At 38.0% G+C, this 21,482-nt stretch overlaps 2 protein-coding genes across 7 annotated transcripts in view; one reads left to right on the forward strand and one right to left on the reverse strand.

The window, feature by feature from the left end:
• Positions 1–17,816, reverse strand: part of slmapa (sarcolemma associated protein a) — a 41,708-nt gene extending 23,892 nt beyond the window's left edge. For 3 of the 6 annotated variants that reach the window (XM_014028690.1, XM_014028687.1, XM_014028689.1), the window contains exons 1-3: positions 16,120–17,809; positions 2,779–2,926; positions 434–506 (exon numbers count right to left, since the gene is read on the reverse strand). In XM_014028690.1, the coding sequence (XP_013884144.1) occupies positions 434–506; positions 2,779–2,926; positions 16,120–16,398 (500 nt within the window). In that variant the 5' untranslated portion in view covers positions 16,399–17,809. Of the gene's footprint in view, positions 1–433; positions 507–2,778; positions 2,927–16,119 lie in introns of all 6 variants that reach the window. The other 3 variants (XM_014028692.1, XM_014028688.1, XM_014028685.1) reach the window with 2 other exon arrangements.
• A 2,907-nt stretch (positions 17,817–20,723) lies between these two features.
• Positions 20,724–21,482, forward strand: part of dennd6a (DENN/MADD domain containing 6A) — a gene marked incomplete in the record, with an annotated part of 14,185 nt that continues 13,426 nt past the window's right edge. The window contains 1 exon segment of the mRNA XM_014028693.1: positions 20,724–21,089. Within this exon segment, the coding sequence (XP_013884147.1) occupies positions 20,859–21,089 (231 nt within the window).

Below are 21,482 nucleotides of genomic sequence, written 5' to 3' on the forward strand. Positions count from 1 at the left end.
GTTGAAAACATGGAAGTAAACTGTGCTTTTTTTTCTTGCAGTTATCACAGGATTTATAGTTTAACCACAGACTGAGATCAGTAGCAAACTTAGCACTTCATGAAGATAGATCAAGTCAACCTCTGATTACAGAGCTTTACTCTGTTTATGCAGCCAACGCTTCTCAGGAATGATCAAAAGTAAAAAAATTAAGACTTGACTAAATTAAATTTAAGACTGAATGAAAATCTGGGCGTTTTTAAGACTTTTTTAGGCCTAAAATTTTGATTTTCAAATTTTAGACTTTTTTTTTAGACTTTTTAAGACCCTGCATGAACGCTGTGAATGAATCAGAATAACCAAAAAACAAATCATGAAAATATTTAATAATTGGTTCAAAGTACCATCCACTTAGTGATACACATTAAATCTACAAAATAAAAACAATGCTTACTCGCTTCTCCGGCGTGACTCCATCCCATCAGGTAGGAAGAGTTTGATTGTTGACACGATGCAGCCATGTGTGACTGAAGACACACAAAACAACATGTTAATAAAAACAACTCCTCGTTAAACAGTACGCATCATTTGTAAGACTTATTTCTGCAGATCAGGATCAAAAATCCATGAAAAGYGTCCTGATGAAAACATTCATGCATTAAATATAAAAAATAAATCCTTAMACTGCATCTTAACTTGAAACTCTAGTCTCACAGGGATGCAGGTTTATGCTTGCTGAGACACTTTTACAGCATCTTTATAATTATAGTTTGTGTGACATGAGGGTGTAGAACTTTCTCCTCAGACCTGTAAGCTGCTTTCAAGTCTCAAGAGTTTTACAAGGACTATGATTCTACTTGTGTTAAAAGTATTTTGAGTTAATGGAACAAGAGGAATRGAGCTGCTGACAGACGTGAATGAACACATGAGAACAAAAAGAAGAAAGGCATTCCTTTGCCTCCATCTGTGCCTGATTATTAAACGTATAAATACATCCACATTACAGCCCAGCCATTGTCTATAAGCTTAGGATGAGCACCCTTCCTCTTATTAGTGGACCCTAAATTTGGACTGTGCAGGTTTTCTGCCCTTTGTGGCAATTAAATCGGTCTTTGTTCTGAGGCGCAGACAGAAAAACTGCAAATTCTGGAGTCTGGAGGAGGAAGATGATGTCATAATCATTCTGTTACTGTTAGGCAGACTTCTTGTCTGTGGGAACATCAACCGTTACCTTTTGTAAAGGTAAATGTTTAAATAAAATTTGTATTATTTATGAATATTTCTATCATTACTAATAAAACCTGGTTATAAGTTTGATTAGACAGCTAATATGTTGTAATGCTTTTGAAGTTTTTAATGTAAAAACATAAAAACTATTTGAAATCAGTACTAGTTTGATAGAACCTAAATAAAATGCAGCTGATAACAAATAAAACAGATTAATTATTACATTTAGTAAATCTGTTAAGAATCACAGCTGCTGACTCTGTGAAAAAACAAGTGTGTGTGTGTGTGTGTGTTTTTATGTGTGTACAGTAAATACAGTAAACACACAGGAGAGCACATTGGAACCATCTTTCAGTGTGCATTTGTGCACCAAAAATAAAATGACAGAATTAATACGTATTAAAGACCTAAATTCAGACTCTTTACAGTCAAAATATGACCCTCTGTCAACTCCAGTGAGCAGATTTCAAGTAATTGCACACTAAAGGATGTTTTCAGCRCAGTTTCTCTGAAAAATCGTGAAAGAGGACAGAGAAAACACTTGATTCATTTATCGGATCCCCCACTCTGTTCACCGGACACGGATCGGACGCGGCTGCTAAAGACTAACTTTCAGAAAATTGTTTCTATTGGATAAAAGCTTTACTTAAATCTATAAAACATGTTTTAACTAAAACAAGAATGATTTTTAACCAAAAGTGGATTTATTATTGTGTTTATTGAGCAATCTGCTTCCATCGGGGCAGATTATTTTCAGATTACCAAGAATGGGGGGGGGGGGTGTTGTGATGTGTTTTTCAGGATGAAAATCACTATCAAACTGAAACTTGGATTCCCTTTTTGTATTTGCTATATTCAATTYCAAGTGTTTTATATGTGTAGAAAGCTTAGAATCTACACTACTTGTTGATATAAAAACATTTTTCTTGMACACACCCTTCTCAGATGGTTGCAGAAATCTGTTTTTTTCTCCTGGAGAGCAGCACTAAATATCTGGAAAATTCCATGAAGCCATCAAAAAGGCAGATTTACTCACTGTTTTCATTTTGTTACTGAGGGAGTGTTTCTCAACATATTAAAATTAATTTATAACCAGCATAAAGATGGAACTCTAAACTTTATTTCTGTCTTTACAGAATAGAGATGCATAGAGTAGTTTTTTTAATAAACTAAAAAAACCTGCACTAATTTTCTGCCAGAATCTGACTGAGCTCTGGGATATCTTTTACTAGAATTTAATCAGTGTTTTTAGAAGCAGAATCAATGATTTCAATGAAACCATCCAGTGTAGTTTTGTTTTAAATTCAGGTTAACTATAATTCTCCACAGATTAAGCTGTGTGTGTCGTCCTGTATGCTGGAGGTCTGGTCCAGGTTGAACGGCCCTGGGTTCACTCGTAGGCAGAGATAAAATTCTGTCAATATTTGCTTTGATTGAGCACGTTGTTTTATTGTTTGACCTCAGCTTGACAAGCCCAAAGCCTTCACTGAAAGTTGGGATGTGTTTTAGGACTGTGTGTACATTAGCAGCCACACTTGAAAACACTTTGTTACTCTGAGTGCGAGCACAGACCTTTGCGTGTGTTCTCGGTGACATCGACGCCAAACTGAATGATGTCACCGGACAGGACCTCGCAGGGCGGACTCTCCTCCGAGCCGCGGCTCAGCCTCTGGCTGTTGATGAACGTCCCGTTGCTGCTTTTAGTGTCCTGCAGGTAGAACTGACACACCGACACAACAGGTAAGAATCACGTGGGTAAAGGGAGGAACAAACATTCGAATCGTAGCAGTCAAGCTAATCTGTCATTAACGGAATCACTATCTTGWATCTTTGCATGGCCTTGCTGCTGAAAAGTGCTATATAAATAAACCTTACCTTTATGGAATTCTTAATTATGGCAAAAATATATATTTTCACATATCTGTACTAGAGTTGGGCAATATTGGCAAAAAAATTAATCACGATTAATTGTGGTATTTAGTCGATAACGATTRATTTGACGACTAACCCCTGTAGTCCCTCGACATCCTTATGTCCTAGTCACATGATCAATTTAGTAGGAAAGATTTGCTATTCATAAAAATCTGTTCCAAATTGTGTCAAAATTAAAGACGTCAGACTTATCAAATTTTATATTGTGTTGATAAATAAATAAATTACAGAACTTTTATTTTAAATGTTCGTCACATCTGAAGCGGAGAGGAGCACCAAGCGGACTCTGCCTGTTGGCATTAATTGTATTAATYATCAAGTGCCAAAAAATAATTGATTAATGTTTTTCTGGCGATTAATTGCACACGATACGATTATGCCCAACCCTAATCTGTACTGCAGCTTGACTCAYAAATATTTACAGCTGTAGTTGCAAACAGCCATCGGCTCTTACTCAAAACTCACACAGACCATAATAACCACTGTGACGTCACCCACTGGTTTCATAACTTGAGTTTTGAAATTTAGATTCAGACCATCACGATCTGGTTTGAGAACAGAAAAAAAGAGCTTCTTCAAAGATTAACATTAACAATGTTAAATTTATATATCAAACAAATAAATACATTAAATAATTTGAGCTTTCTGTGCTTTTAAGTTGTTTTTCTTTGACCAYAGATGAGTAATAATAAACACACAACCCAGTTCTTACAACATCTACAAGTGTTGTCCTGATGCATCTCAGTAATCCAGGTAGAAAAAATCAAAAAGAAAAAAAAAAAGATGAGAGACGAAACGTTTCACTAAAGAAGAACCCATCCAGAGGAACTACGTTTTTTTCGTTTTGATCTACAAGTGTCATCGACAGATGCTGTTTACATTTCTTATTTGTTTTTCCAGTTATTTTGAGTTGACTTATTCCACCCATTGGCACGATGAGGTCTTTGATGACTGCTTGTTTTTAATTCCCAAAGTTAAAGCTTCATAGCCCTGGGATATTTCATTGTGCTGAGAGTACAAAATTATTTAAAAGCTTAAAATCCTCTTTAACAAGGTCACATTCATGAGGACAACAACGGGCTCAATGATAGAAAAACAAACTGCAACATTTACCAGCCGTGTCATTCGGCTGTTCCAGCAAAAAWCAAAAACAARAAAAAAGTCATTCAAACATGAATGAAAGAATAAAACTGTCAACACAGAAACGTCACACAGGAAACTGAACCAACATGAAACCAGCTGTAACAACAAACAAACAAATCCACAGTACAGAACACACACAGGAAACAAGCAGGTCTGGAAGTCCGAGGCAGAACCGTCTGACRTTCCACGGGTTTCATTCACGCGCTCTCAGCTCGCCGTCCTGACTGAAAACAACCCGTCTGACCAGARGGAGACAGACTAAACACAGACGATGGAGGGAGGAGAAACGGGCCGGTTCATTCTGCTGCAGCGGCGTCTCGTGATGACTATAACCTCACACGCAAACACACATGGCTACCTCCTGTCCCCATGGTAACGTTGGGACAGGGAGGGAGGGGCCTAACTATAGAGCTTTTCACCCAGCAACATCAACACACACACACACACATACTGCAGCACATATGGCTCCAACACACACTTCTACCGTCACGTATGTCACACATGCACAGAAATGTGACATCGTCCACCTGTGAGCAGCAGACCCTGGGTTTGGTCTCAGTCCGGTGGAAATCTGAAGCGTCGCTGCAAATCAAGAGCCTCACATTTTACATGGCAGGGTGAAAACATGTTCCACAGCCAGGAAGTAAACAGGACCGTCTTCAGTGCTCCACAAAGACAGTTTAGATTTAAGCAGTGTGAATGATGAGTCGGCATTTTTACCATCCTTCACCTGTTTTTGCAGTATTGTATCAAGTTAAGGAGTTATTTAAAGCACTATTTACACTATAAAATGCAATAATTGTTCCACATTTTATTTATTGTATAGAAGTCTGGGGAAATGCATGTAAAACAATTACTAATCCTATTTTTATTTTACAAAAAAAGAGCCATAAGAATTATTACAAGGAAGCATTACTATCACCCATCTAATATATTAAAATTATAAATAAATTAAAATTATTACAATTTTATGAGTTGGTTGAATATCATATTCTGCAGGTTATGTATAAAGTTCATAAAAATGTGTTACCTTCAAATATCCAAACACATTTTGTTAAAAGGGAAAGCTGCTATGATTTGAAGGGACAAATGTTTGTTAAACAGAAAATCCAAACAAATCTGAAGGACAGATGCACGTCAGTAAAAGGTATAAGACTATAGAATAATCTGGAAAATGATTTTAGCATTGGAGCAATTAATTCCTTTAAAAATGATCAAAGCTAAATTGAATTTGTTTTATTTGTATTTGTATGAGTTACTATTTGAGGAGTTGAATTTTTTGTTTTATTATTTAATTTATTATTTGAATTAATATAATTTTTTGTAAATAGGAGCAGATAAGATTTTTTTCTTCTGCTGCCTTTCATTTTATTTTATTTGTTTTGTTTTTAAAATGAAATGAATAAACACTATAATAATAAAAAAATATTTCCCCGTACRTTTGTTAGGATTTAAGTATCAACACTTTGTGTTATTTATCCATTCAAATCAAAACATTCAGTTAGTTCATCAGGATCTTATGACTGTAACTTGTGTGCTTTACACTGAACTTCATTTAAGTCGACACACTGGACTCGTGTCACCGACCGTCACTCTTTGTGTTCTGTCTCTGAAATACTCACACTGCCTCCTAACATCACAATTTGTTAGGGCTGCACCGATTAGTTGAAATAATCGATGACGTCGATTATGTAAATTTGTCGACGCAGATATTTTATTATCGATTCGCTGTATTACATAACCACCAGGCGAATGTTCATGCAATTCCATTTCGGTACCTAAATGCATCATTGTGACCGTATTGGCATAAGAGTGGTGAGTTTTCCATGCTTGTCCTGAACGCAGCATCGCGCAAGAGCGTAATGACGTCAGCAGCCGCTGCTTCAGTTCAGTCTGAAGCTTGAAAACAAGCCTCGCAGCTCCTGGAGTAAAATTTACCGAACAGACCGCCTCTGAATTATCTGCTGGATTAATTATCTTGTGAACATGACGTTCGCTTGCTCAAAGTAGATAAAGTACCGCCACTTTCTTTATTTCATCCAGCATTAAACAGAGAGCGGTGTTAGGTGGAGCCACGTTCCCCCATCAGACGGTTCCCCCAGCGTCTGAAACAACAGAGGAGCTTCCCGACACACGTCTGACCTAAAGAGCACAAGCAGCCAACAAGTGTTGGACGTGTTCTGGATGTTCAAAACGTAGCTTAAATACCTTTGATTTATTTTAACTGCATCCTCTTTTCTTTATTTGATTTAAACTTATTTGCCTTCCATGGACCTCCATCACACATGTTTCTAGTGGGGAAATGACATCAATAGAAACACGTGGAGCTGGATTTTAATTTGTGTAATAAGACAAAACAGTCTTGTTGTTTTCAACAGTTTTCACCTTAAAGAAATAAGTTACACAACTGATGTTACAATACAAAGAGTTGGATGTTGTCTTGATATTTGTTAATTTTTATATATTGAGAAATATGTTAAATAAAAAATAATAAATAAATGTTTATTATAGTTTTTCCAGAGTGACTTGAATTTTGCATGATTTAGTTCATTTGTTAGCTTGTTAACATCTTGCACTATATTTCTTTTAGTTGAATTTTATATGCTTTGAGATTTTATGTTGAAGTTAAATCTTTTAAGCTTTTTTTGTTAAAGAATTGACTCTAGAGTGCATATTTTGTGTTCATGAAAAAACTATTACAGAAAATATTACAATATTAAAGAACTGTTCTTGTTAATTTGATGAAAACATTTTAAATATCCAGTGCACTCACATCAGAATAACTTATAGATTTGTTGTTAGAATAATCGATTAATCGAAAAAATAATCGTTAGATTAATCGATTAGAAAATAATCGTTTGGTACAGCACTACAATTTATCAATATAAAAAACAATCATTCAAGACACAAAGCATCACATCTGTAGACAGTTTTTTGTTTTGTTTTCTGCAAAAGTTACATGAAGGCATCAAGTTTTAAACACCATCGTTCACGTAACTCTTCCACCCATGGCGAGACGTGTCTGTGGGAAACACGGCTCTCCCTCATCCCTCAGCGCTCTTATCTCTTTATTTTCCTTTAGAGTCGGCTAAAAGAATGACATGCATGTTTTGAAACCATCCTCAGCCTCTGAAAAACGGTGCAAACTATCAGCCAGCAGCCAAAAGACGTCGACCTGTTAGCCAGTCAGGAGGTCGACGTGTGATAGCAGTTTAATAAGAGACGCCACACACAATCGTATCCTTCATATGACTGATAACATTCTTAGAATCTCCTGTAGGCACCACAGTAACTTTAAAGCTGAAAGAGTAGAATCATGTTGTGTTTTACCAGAACTAAAAGGCTGAGGCTGTTGCAGCAGTGTATTCAAAGGGATTAAAACTATGAACAAACTGGAAGCTTTTTCTTTCGTCTTTGGTTCAACAAAGTCCTAAAAATCCAGAGACAATCTGCAGTTCTGACACAAATATTTCTCTTCTTCAAGAGGGATAAAAAATGTTAGGATTTAACATCCATCACAAGAATCCGGGGCCAGTCAGGACACTTTTCTCTGAGAGGTTTGAGATGTGATCCTGAAGCCTCATGGCCAGCTGGAAACTTAGTTTTACTCTACTTTTACAACCACAGTGTATTCTGTGAAACACTTCATTTTCTACAAGATTATTTAAATGTATGCATGTTTTAAATACCTTATACTTATTTATGTTAGCAAGTGACATTCACTGCAAAAAGAGCAAAGTAAACAACAAAAATAATAAGTCTGATGTTCATTTTATGGTGCTGAAGGAAACACATGACGACGTGATGAATCTGTTCTCTTCACACTGTGGTTAGGCAGAGTGTAATGAGCAGCAAAAGTGTTAAACTAAGGAAAAAGACAACAAATGACCACAATAGTTTCATAATTAAATTAAAAAGACCTGTTTACGTACTTTGAGTGCCAGACTTATTTACAGAAACAATAAAAAAAATTATTCTTTTCAACATAAACTAAAAAAAAGGTTTTCCACACATTACTTTATCAAGAGGCGCTGAAAATGTTACATTTTAAGACTAATACTAACAGAATAATTTTACTGAGACAGGGGACATCACTGCTTTTTTATTTGCAGACAGGTTATTCACAAAATAATCACGTGTAAGCACAAGACACGAGCTACCAGCAGCGGTATTTACTGACGTTATTTATGTGCTCCAAGAGTGCCCTTTGCCATTGATAASTGCAGAGGGAGCACAGCAGATCAATGCATATTTGACACTCAAGGGCAGGCCATAAAGTTCTTTTTCAGTAATCCCAACAGAAGGCTGACTTAGACGAAACACAATCAGGAGGAGGATCATTTTAGAGAAGGTTTCATTTGTGAAAACTGATGCACCGAATCAGCTCAGGACATGTAAAAGTGTAAGAGTTAAAGGACGCTGTAGGTTGAAAATGGTCCTTTTTCTCTCGTCCTCCACTCACTGAACTCACTGGTATTTATTCAAAGTTGACTATGAGACATCACGCTGACATTTAAAACTGGGACGGCACTTGGAGTTTATAGAGCATCTCTGAAAAAGGCCGTAGACGGAGGAACAGCAGGAGAGAGGGTTTGGTTCAGCGCAGAGARCCAAATCACAGAAGCCTGGACTCCTGCCACCGATTCCAAATGAGACTGTTAGCTGCCACTGACAAATAGGAAGAGCTTTTAATCAGTCAGCACACTCCTGCTGCAAGGTGTTTGTGCTTTGTCAAGAGGTGAGCGTCTTCTGGACCTACAGCGAGCCAACAATATTGTCAGTCGGATTCAGGAGACAAGTTGTTGGGAGTTTTTGGAGGAAATAATCTTGTTTGGTGCATTTTAACTGTTCAGTCCTGGCTCTTCTTTGATGAAGTTGTTGCTTTATGATGCACCAAATGTTTTCAATTGGTGGGAAGTCTGGACTGCAGGCAGGCTGGTTCAGCACCTGGACTCCTCTACTACAAAGCCACACTGTTGTAAAAACAGTGTGTGTTTATTTTTGGTGGTTTTGCTGAAATATGCAAGACTTTGTGTGAAAATGGCAATTATTATAAGTCTTCCTGAACCTGTTCAGTAACAGTTTCTCCATCAAGGAACACTAAAATGTTGTGCTACTTTTAGATGCTGTTTTTTTTTTTTTTTCAGGACTGGCGAGCTTCTGCCCATATTTACATCTGAGACTCTAAAATGTTTTTTATACACAGTCCTCTTGTCAATTAATCTAATTAGTTTCAAAAAAGTCCTCTAGTTCTTTATTATTTTGTACCACTCGCCAATTATTCAAAAACACCATTGCTTTTCTTTGCCAATAAACATCAACACCCTTGCACTAAATAGCTTCTGTGGTCTTGCTGGGTGCAAACACTTTTGCATTTCTATGGAAATTTATTCTTAACACGTTCATCTGCTGTCCAACTCTTCAAGCCAACCAAACTCCTAAATGCTCAGCAGTGAAATCTGACATTTTAATAGTTAACGCCAACGTCAACATGAGTTTGTTTATGAATAACTGTATTTTAGAAGCAACATGATTGACATCACGTGCTGAAATGTTAAAATGAAGGCAGATGGTGTCAACAGCATCAGCCTTCCTGCGCAGTGAGGAAGTGTTGAAAAGCTGAAGAGTGAGGATGAGTTACGTTACAGGTTACACGCTCACGTGTCGACGGCCATACATTTGTGGAAAATATAACCAGCGAATGCGTTTCCTCTTTTGCGTTTCCAGTGAAAACTCGGATAATGTTCAGCTGTAGGAATGTTAATCTTTCCTACAGTTTGTGGGATTTGATGTAGTCTACAAAAAGCCCTGTATAAATAGAGCTGGAGCAGAAATGAGTGACGTAACAAACAGTAAACGGGCCGTTCACATTCCTACACTCAAACTTTTAAAGATTTGAACCACGAATGAGTCATGGTTTATAAGTGTGCAGATACAAAAATAGTTACGATGCAGTTGATTTTACAGACGTTGAGCTTAAATTTGGCGTGGTAGTAGCTCAGAGTCATCCCCAACAGACCTCATCAACTTCTCTTGTTATCAAAATCTCTCATGAACCACTGGACATGTTTTAATTAATTCATCATTTGGTCGTTTTTAATGCAATTGAAGATGGTCGCCACAGTCAGCTGACTAATCCACGGTTAAGGCCCTGTCACACTATAATGTTTTAGACAACATATGCCAACTGATGGAAATAAAATGTCCACTATATTACTAATTAAAGTTAGATAATTGATCAATTTGTTAGTATTACGGTATGTACATGCCTAAAAGAGGCTTCCAGTTGATTCTTTTAATTATTTCTTCAACACAGATGTCTCCAAACTTTTCACAAGTTGTCTAAAATGTCATTGTGTGACAGGGCCTTTAAATTTAACTTTAACAGTAAATGGGTGCATCATTGTCACAAAAATTAAATAAAGCTGTCAGTTTTTTTTTATTTAAATGTTAAAAGTTAAGATGCAAAGACCTGGGTGTGGCAGCTTCTGATTCAGGCAACTTTTCATTTGTACTCGGAGCTTTCGTGCTAACTTCAGCCACATTCGAGTCACGGGGAGTGCAGAATTGTTTTTTCAAAGTAAAAGTGTGCACACCCAAGGTCAAAAAAACTCTAATAATTCATACTATAAAGAGAACATGCTGTGTCCTTGTTTTAAACCAACAACTACCGGTAGATCAATACTGTGACCTCTCACCCAGTTGTACCTCTATCTGAAAAATAGTCTGAAAAAAAAAAACCAATCACCAGATTATCATTTTGAACTGAATCTGATGAGTTCAAATCACAACTAAGATGTATTTAACAGAACACCGTGGTTAATTTTTTCTTCAGAACTCCCGTAGAACAGCTACAGAAAAATAAACTCCAATATTGTATAGCTGCTAAGGAATAATGTGACATTTTACCTTCAACTGAGAGTTGCTGACTCATCCATTAACCATAATTTAACTGGAGCATAAATTATTTGCGGTTGCAGGCACTAAAATCCATTGCTTTTCTTTGCCTTTAAGAGTCTAGTGCTGGAGTTCTAACTTGTTTTGACATGTTGCATCAAAATGCTGCTGAAGAAAAAGGCCGGGTCTGAATCTGGTCAGCTGCCATGTGTTCTGGTTCACTGTGCACGCTCACAGATAGACAGATAAGTGACTGGATGAGTGAGCGATAAACATATCTGCACAGTGGCTTGAACCTATTACTACACTGCCTGCTGTGTGTCCGACAACCTGTGTGCAGCTTATTAGCAGAATGGTTGATTTGATGACATTTACTGACACAAACACAACCATAAGACTACAATCAGTTAAATGTCCTCACTACAGTTTATCTTGGATATTATATTTTCAAACTACATTTTTAAGTCATAGAGGAAGGAAGAATTACGAAACCATACATGACAAGGCACTGCCATCTTGTTTGACTGTTTAAATGAGACGTCTGACACTTGCCTCTTTCGTCTCAAACTGTAATGCCAGAACTGTTCTTAGCTTCCAACAATGGCTCCTCCCTAAAACACATTAATTATTTTCTCTATGTGGCTCTTAAATATTAATCTCACCAGCTGTTTTCCCATCAGTCAGTGTTTCTTCGTTCTTCACAGAGGTCTGTTTAGGTTCAAGTCTCAGCAGGAACCTGCTCATTTCACTTAAACACGCCTTCATAATCTCTCAATTTCAACCCAGATCCAAATTGAACATGATTAAATGAGACAAAATGTCTTTTTGATTTTTCTTGTTTATTCTGAGAAGAGGCGTTGTTTTCTGGTCTTAATCAAAGAGAATAATATTCTTGAAATGTCCTCTAGTTTTACATTTAAACTTGAACTCAGTACTCATGTCCAACTTAACAAAAACACAACAAATCAGTTGGTTAAACATTGAAACTAATTACTTTAGTYATAACCATTGCATGTTTTATAAAAGCTGAGTAGCAAATTTGTAACTGTATCAAAATATAAAAGAAATTGTGTTTTAATTTACCTTATATCATGTTAATTGTGCTGGAGTTTTGACCAAAATGGAGCAATTTAATAATAAAATGTAGACTAAACTCAAGTAAAACTACTGGCTGCTTTAAACATAACTAAAACTGCAAACTCATTCAACTAAATGTTATCTTATTGAAAGAGGAACTGGTCGTTATGAGGTACTGGTTACGTAAACAATGGTTCTGAGTGTGTGTGTGTGTGTTTTTTCACCATTTCCCTATAAATTCAGCACATAGAGTTTGTAAATTATTCTCACCTTGTGTCCAAGTATGGCTCTGCCCGAGTTTTAAACAAAGATCTAATTTACGCTGTAATAATAATAATAATAATCACATGCAATATCTGGAGATGTCAGATGCGTTGAAAAGGATTTTAGCTACAATCACACCAAAGTTTAGCACTGTATCTGTTCATTTTAATAAAAAAGAGCCCTTTTGGGGTTTTCTATGGTTAGGTGGCTTGAGTGGCCATTCTGAATTGGGTTGGCTCCAAACAATCAGCTGTAGAGGCACATCGAATGACCATTTCCTCAAAGTTTAATTACAATTTTCCAGTAGATAATTAGATATTTTGCTAATGGTATAGACAAACATGCACACAGACATTAAGCAAAAACACAAACTGCCTCTCAGACAACTTCTAAATCTGAGTAGACCAGTGAATTAGATGTCCATAAATTAAAATTTCATGACTGATTTCTTCACCAACCTTGTGAACTAATCACATATTAAATAATCTGAGAAATAAAAAGCCTTGGATTAATCACTTCTCTGATAGTGACTGGTGGTTTCATACAGTGAGACAAAACTTTCCATAACCTTTGATTTATTATGGAAGTTATTATTCCTCCCAAAGCAAMAACAAAGAGAACAAGGCTCAGCTGTTGACTTATTCACAAATATATGGTTATTAAATTTGTATTGCTTTAAAACATTAGTATGTGACRTTTATTAGATTTATAACACAGAAGAAAACAGAGACAACAAGAGATGAAGGGCGGACATAAACCAGGGCYGCTGCTGTTTAAAGCTGGTGTCTTAACCAATCAATCTCTGTGAGCTCGTTTATTTTTTATTCACAAGTCAGATTTAGCTGCTCTTCAACGRGTGATGTGTTGTATGCCTGAAGCCGTCTCTACCTACAGAGCACGCAAAAGTGTGCCCTCTGGTTTTTAGATAAAGCACTGTCAATCATTTACAACTGGTTTAACTTCASTGAGATCCAACAGGAAAAATAAAATCCTTAATGGATTCATGAGCAAGCTGATATTAAAAGTCCTAGTTCTAATTTTCAAARCAGAACTTACAGTTAAAAGTTCAGAAATAACTAAAAACATATGTTGTGTTTGAGCAGGTATGTTCAAGCTTTAGTTTAAAATGAGATTAAATCAGAGAATAGGTGTGTGTGCTAGGCTATCTGTGTGTGTTTATCCCTGAAGAGAGGAAAGGATGATGCTACTCATGTTGGTATAAATAGCTTATGCTTTGTGCATGCGCACGCGCACACACACACACACACACACACACACACACACACACACACACACACCCATGCAGAGTCCCTGCATGCCGCATAGCAGGGTAATCCTGATGTTGTCTCAGCCTGTTTAACCAGTTCTCCAAAGAAACTAGACACACAACAGATGCTCCACTGCAGGGATTTAAATTTACATTTTAGACGTATGGATTAAAAATATAACCTGTTTGTTCTCCTTGAGGGAAAAGTTGGACTAGATTCTGGACATGAACATAAACGAACAAAAAGTATGTCCTGACACTGATCCTACAAGGCTCTGTACTTTTTTATTTTACAGTTATTTGAAAATATWTGTCCTCATTTGATAAAGATGGTGGAGAAATGTTAGCAAAACACACTCACTAGTTTGATCTAAGACAGCAAACAAACAAACAAAAAATAATGAGATTCACATAGTTTTGTACTCATCAAACCTTCACAGATGGGGCATTTCCTTCCTAGAAGCCACCCCACACAGAGCATGATACAGCTTTGGGTTGTCACCTCAATGAATTTCTATCCTKTCTTCTAGGTCATCAAAAATAAAAATAAAAWAAATTCTGTTTGCTAAGGAGCTAAACTGYCTGGCTGTTTTATGAGAGTTTAAGTCAAGAAATGCTGGTATAAAAATAAATWAACAGTTCTCAMGATCCCTTCGTTTTTAAGGAGGAGCAAGATAAGACTTTTCTAATAAAATAAAAGAAATATTTGCTTTTAAACAAGGAATGTTCGCAGAATCAGGATCAAATCAGAATGACTCAACTTAAGCATCATTTGAGAAGTGTTGTTTCCATTGGGTCGGGTCTTAGTGGATTACTTAAAATCCCTACCATGATTGTTAAAGCATGACGTAATTAGGAAAAAAACACCAAAATCAAAACTTTGAACACATTCTGAAAGGCTCGTGGAATGCCAAAAGTCCAGTCGGTCCTGACAGGTTGAGTTTTTCTTGTAAGTCATAAAGTCAAGTTCACCAAAACATGACTAAAGTTTGACTCGTTAAYACGTGACTGGAACTGTTGGAGACCAGCGAGGCGCAGAGGCGCATTTTGAGAAGCCAGGTTTGACGATTATTTTTTTTCCCGGTGCATGGCTTAGAAAATTGTTGCACATTACTTTATTCAAATCAAAACTAATTTTAATAGCACATTAAAACAAACTCTGTTGGACAAAAAGTAAATAGTAAAAAGGTAAAAACAAACRAGAGACCATTAAAAACAAACATTTTTTAAAATGCCCCGTTTTCACCCACATCCTACCCCCATGTTTATGTTTTTACTAAGTACAATTAAAACTCAAGATGGGCAGATTTGGAAGAGCTTTACTAGAATGCTTGACTGACATAGTCTCCTCTCCAGTTCTCAAAATAAAGTTCTAGTTCTCTTAGCACTGGTCTGAGAGGCCGAGCCTCTGAGACTCACATAAGGCAATCGAGAACCAAAACATTTCTTTCTACACATTGGAGGGAGACTGATCTCCACCCATCACAGCCCAGTGGGATATGACCTTTAACGGCGCCTATTAGACAAAACTTTGCTCATCTTTTTAATGCCCAATCACCCATCAGTTCATATGAAACTCAAGTATCTTCAACATGAGCCTAGAAGAAGAGGAGGATCTGTGGATGACRTCACCAACTATTGATGTCAACAAATCAATAATACATTTGTTGGTAAGACACTAGCTGCGTTTCCATTGCAAATGTGCGCAAAACTTGTTAATATTCTGTTAATGTCGAAAAAACAGTTTCGCAACTGCAGTGTTTCCACTAAGTAAGAAATGCTATTAAAGTCACACTTGAATACGTTTGTTCTTGCGATAAGTCATTACAAACATGGAGGCGATGGATGTAAACACATAGCATGTTGCTACCACGACACTAGTGCTCATCATCAGAGGAGACGTCGGAGTCTTTTATCGAGGTTTTCCAGAGACAAGTCCCTACTTGGGAGCGGCTACGTATGCTGTGTTTTTGGGAAATTGTAGTCGGTGAGTTTACTACTTTATTTTACTACTTCTGTGATATTACTACTACTTCTACTTCCTGTTATCTTCTTCTTCATCGTCTTTTTCACCAGTAGAAACAGCCGGTTGTGATCACGTGACTCCCATGATGCGAAAAAAACTGTTTCCATTGCAGTTTTGCGAAAAACACCAATTTCGATACGGCCGAAAAACCACCTCATCCTAGCGCAAAAACATTTTGTCGAAAAACGTAATTTGTTTCGAAATTGACATCTTTCCAATGAGCAAATTTATTTTTGAAATTCTAATTTGCGCATTTTCATGGTCAATGGAAACGCAGTTCTCAGAAATATTGCTGGCTTCTTCTTACCTTTCCGGTCTTGTGGTCGAACCATACAAGGGCGTGATTCCTGGACAGCACCTTGCAGTCAAAGGTGGCATTGTTCTGGGCTGGCCTGCACCGAGCCACCGACCTGCCGATTTTGACGGGCTCRTCCAGGTACACATGCCGCTCCTGGAATGGATGCGAGTTGGGTCGGCAGGTGAACACGGCCAGCGCCGAAGGCATTGATTTTGGCTTGAGGGTGTTACTCCAACCAGACACAAGAGACAGGTTTTCTTGATCCAGGTTGGCAGGGTTTTGGTGCATCCCGCAACGAATGAATAATCTACAATATCTACGGCCTTGTGTGTGCAGGCAGGCAGGCAGATCTCTTAAGTTGTGTAATCTTCTAGGCACTAACTGATAAGCATTGTCCACTGTACACACTCCCGACTACACAGCTTCCCCCACTTTGAATGAACAAGACTCTCCTGTGTTCGAGAAAAAAAAAAAACACAAACTAACAGGTATAAAAAAGACGAGACATTCCTTTTCACCCACTCCTCTCTAGAGCTACATTACGACGCTCACATCCAACAGCAAACACTATGTACAGACCAAGGTGCCATGTGTCAAGACATACATGACTGAGTATAGCCCTGACAGTGTGGCAAACAGCCCCTCACGTCCATCAAACTACTCAAGCAAGTGAAACCAGTGGTGTTGCCAGACTTGATCTGGTTTAGTCCTTTTTGAGCAGCTGGAGCAGAAGCCAAGAAATTAAAGCAAGAATCAGTCAACCTGTTTTAATGTCTGGGCTTTTAATCAGGGCGTTATGGAGCTGTGATGTCTCGACCTGCAGCAGGCAGGATAACAAGACCACACCAATATGCAACAACGATTTAGCTGAGCGTCGTCTGCAGCCTGTATGTCARTCTGAACATGATAATCGGGGTGACCTTGTTGCCCTGATACAGGGAACCCGACGTGACCACCCGCTTAAAAAAAACACCTAGAGATCGCTAACGACACCTAGAAAGACTGAAAAGCCAGAAACACCCCCTGAGTTACGAAACGCTGCTGGTCAGGTTGGCCAACTAAAGCAATTCAGTGTCCACTTTGTCTGGATTAGTGCTTCAAATACACCGAGCCGGGTTGAAATGGGGATTAGCAGGTTGTCTTGTACCACTAAGATGCTAATTGAAGCGCTAAGTCTCGGCCAACGCTTCCTGGCGTTGGACCAAACAAGCTAATGAGGCTAGGCTAATGAGTGCTGACAAAGTTATCATTCAGGTCCCCAAATGTTTTCTCCTCGCCCTTCTCAACCAGTTCGCTTACCGAAGGGAAGCAGTGTGCCATACTTGTCTCCAGTGGGAAAGAAAACCGCAAACTAAAGTGTATTTGGCTACAGCAGAGCCCCCGGAGGCGAACGATAGCATGAAGGTGAGCTAACTAGCAGCTAGCCGGCTAACTGACAGTCAGAGCGGAGGGAGACGCGGAAAAAAATCTGTTGAGTTTCTGGACTGCGGCTCTCCTCGCATCACACCAACACGATTATCTTCCTGGGGGGTGAACTCCGGAGGTCCTCGGTGGCGCTGTCGTCGTCTATCACAGTCCAAGACGTGTTCGGCGAGGTGGGTTTGTGTTATAGCCGCCGCCTTCCAGCAATTTGCTGGAAAGAAGCTAGAAGAAGTTGTCCTCCTCCGCAAGTCCCGGCCGCCATACTGAAACTGGAGAGCAGACGGGCGTGATGCGTTCACGGTCAGAGTCACATCAACTGGAGAGCAGACGGGCGTGATGCGTTCACGGTCAGAGTCACATCAACTGGAGAGCAGACGGGCGTGGTGCGTTCACGACCCGACTCACATCCACTGGACTCGTGACAGGGATAATTGCATCCAGTGTGACAGAAAGACAAACAATCAGAGGAAGGGAGCTGTAACTTTTACATTTTGCAACTTTTCTATACTTTTTGGTCTTYTGCTACATTTAGCTTTAGCTATTTTAGCTTTTAACTAGCCTTCTGCTACTTTCAGCTTTTGGTCAGCCTTTTGAGACCTTTTCTACCCTTTTGATACTTTGTTACCCATTTATTTAAAAAAGCTGTTTGCTACTTAGGTTTATCTAGTCCTTTGYTACTTTTACCGTTTTAGTCAGCATCTTGACACTTTAAGCTTTTGAAACTTTTAGCATCCAGCTAATCTTTTAATACTTTTAGTTTACCCTTTGCTAGAATTAGTTTATAGCTAGTTTTTTGTTACTTTTAAGTTTTAGATAACTTTTGCCATTTTAAACCTTTTTGTAAGCATTTTGATACTAAGCTTTTGTGACGTTTAGCTTCTTGATAATTTATTTAGTTTTTATTTAGTTTCCCCTTTGTTGTTAGCTTTTAGCTACTTTTTGGTTACTTTAAGGTTTTAGCTAGCTTTATGCTACTTTTGACTATCATTTTGCATTATGTTATATTATATTATATTATTATTTTGTAGTTTTTGGTCAGCTTACTTTCAGTTACCCATTTACTGAAATTAGTTTATGGAAAGCTTTTTGTTACTTCTATTATTCTGCTACATTTAGCTATTCTCCACAACTTTAATCAGACTTTTTACACTTTAACTGAGCTTTTGACACTTAGCTTCTAGCTAATCTTTTGACACTTATAGTTTCCCCTTWGCTTAAATTAGCTTAAAGCTAACTTCCTGTTACTTTTAGGTTTTCGCTTGCCTTCTGCTACTTTTGACTTTTTGTCAACTTGATGAGAATTTTAGCTTCTTAATTAATAAATATATGTACATAGACTGTTCATGTTTTGTTATTACAATTAACATAAAATTAAAAGTCAAGTTAAAAGGCTACACCACTACCCTGCTGCACAGTGTTTTCACAAAATTGCAATTACTGTTAGTGGAGCTTTAACCAGGTGACTTGTTAATGAGGAGTGGAGCAGCTTAAAGGGATGAAGTGATGTAAGAGGAGATCAAATTCTGCTTATGGCTCCAGAAACGTTCTGCTGTCTTCAGATGAACCAACAGCTGAGACTAAATCAATTCTGGACGAGACAATAGAAGCACTGCAAGCTGTGCTCTTGCTCATTTAGCCTAATTCAGGATTTATGACAAATAAAAGTGTATTCACAGAAGAAGTGTGCCGTGTCATGTGGGTGTTTGCAGGTTTGAGATTGATGCAAGGTCATTATCAGCSTGCCAAATACCAGAGTGAAGGATGAAAGAAGGACTGAGCGAGTGTCAAAACTATAATCCAGACCTTTTAGCTGTGCCACCCTCCGAGGTTTTGCACGGTTTCACGTGCAGGTCTTAGTCATGGTACAGACCCTGGTCCTGGTCTCTGCAGGCATCCTGAGCTCTCTTGCAGAGCGAGCAGTAGACCAGCTGTCACTTAAGATTTAACAGCAAGATTAAGTATTTAGACCATTGTTTTTATATTTTTATACTTTGAGTTATGAACCTTTTTTATTATCATTATTATTATTATTATAAAAATCCTGGTTTTCCATCAGGATCATAAGAGGTGTGTGTTTTATTTCAAATTTAGAGCCCAGGTGGTTTCATCCATCTGTTTACTCGGGGAAGGGACTATTAAAGGATTTAAATAAAGCTGATTTGCTGCTTCGGTCTTGACTCGGATTGAAATCCAGACTATAATTGAAGAAAAGTTTCATTCACTTATGGGACTTAAGTTAGCTTTGAGGATTTGGAGTGGAACAATGGAGACCCGGCMGAACAGACAGAAAAAATGTTCAGGTTTTTCGCTACAGATTAAAATAAAACATCAAAAATACAAGTGACTGGTAAATTAGACTGACTGTTGAGTCACTGTAAATCAGTCGTTGTGTCGACTCAGTCATTGTGTCCTTGGGCAAGACACCTTACCCACCTTGCCCACTGATGGTGGTCAGAGGGTCCGGTGGCGCCTGTGTATGGCAGCCTCGCCTCTGTCAGTGCACCCCAGGGCAGCTGTGGCTACAATGTAGTTTGCCATCATCAGTGTGTGAATGTGTGTGCATGGGTGAATGTCGCTTTGAGTGTCCTGGGTGGATAGAAAGGCGCTATATAAGTACAGTCCATTTACYATTTACCATTTATAAATACAGATTACATGAAATACTGTATTAATACAACTTTAATGCTTTTCCGTGGTTTTTAATTAACTTTTAAAAAATATTTTAGAATGTCATTTTTTACTGTATTCTACAATATCACAATAAAAATAGCCACAAATATTACGAAAACGTGAAATTCAGTAAAAAGAAAAGAAAAGAAACACAGAATGACAGGGAATTGCAACAAAAATAAATTTAGAATTGAAATAAAGTGAATTGCCTGCTGTTTTTATTTTACTATTTAGATTTAGTTACAGAAAATAAGATTTAGTTTTAGACAATGAAATGACAATGTTTATTTGTTTTAGCTAAGTGTAATAAATTTAAACAATGTGTTTCATTAAAACAAAATAAGATCAGAGCTAATAAAATGGTACAAAAATCTTACCAAAAACAGAAGAAAGTAATAGGGGGGAAAACTTGGATTTTTTTTAAAAGTAAAAAAGCAGGAAAGCGCGATCACGTTKATACGTGATGACGTTGAACGTTTTTTCAATTACGTCACTACGCTTCCTCTCAGTTGCTAACCGCTAACTATGTAGCTGTTTTCAATTCTGCGGGTTTTCTCCGTTTTCGTTCCCCAAAGACACGATTGTCGGACATAAACTAACTCAGGAGGCCGGTAACACTCTTCTGAGCGTCCGTGCGTTCGTGTCGGGCCGCAGCCATGGCTCTCCAAGGCCCGGAGGAGGTGGGGGAGCAGGTGGAAGAGCCGGAGGATCTGGACGATCAGGACGCTAGTAGCATCTCCCCGGCCGAGGAGATCACGCTTCCCCCCGGGGCCGGCGGCGACGAGGAGCCGGTGGAGGCTTTCTTGCTCCCGTGGGACCGCTTCTCCGCCTGGCTGCACTGCATCTGTGTGGTCGGCTTCGACTTGGAGCTGGGGCAGGCGGTGGAGGTAAAGCGGAGGACAGCTGGGTCACATTTACTGAGGCTACATAAAGTTATCATAGAAGCTGTAGGCTCAGACTGGACAGTAGTACAGGCTTTCCTATTTGTTGTGATTGTTAATGGTTACATCTCACATAAAACAAGAATTTATATACATGCAAGACAAGACAAAACACTTGTAAAGTTGTTGAATTATTATGAAAACACCAGTTTTAAAGAMGTCAGCCTCAGCATCACTGTTTTCATCACTTGATAAAATATTTGATGTAGTTCATTTTGCTCAAGCATTTGAAAACGTTTTTATTTCACTTTCTTTAGTAAAGTAAGCAAAAGAAACCTCTCAAAACCTGGTGGTGTTTAAAATAAATAAATAAAAATACTTGAGTCATAAATACTATTA

Source organism: Austrofundulus limnaeus, unplaced genomic scaffold (assembly GCF_001266775.1).
Source record: "Austrofundulus limnaeus strain Quisiro unplaced genomic scaffold, Austrofundulus_limnaeus-1.0 Scaffold797, whole genome shotgun sequence".
NCBI classification, from domain to species: domain Eukaryota; kingdom Metazoa; phylum Chordata; class Actinopteri; order Cyprinodontiformes; family Rivulidae; genus Austrofundulus; species Austrofundulus limnaeus.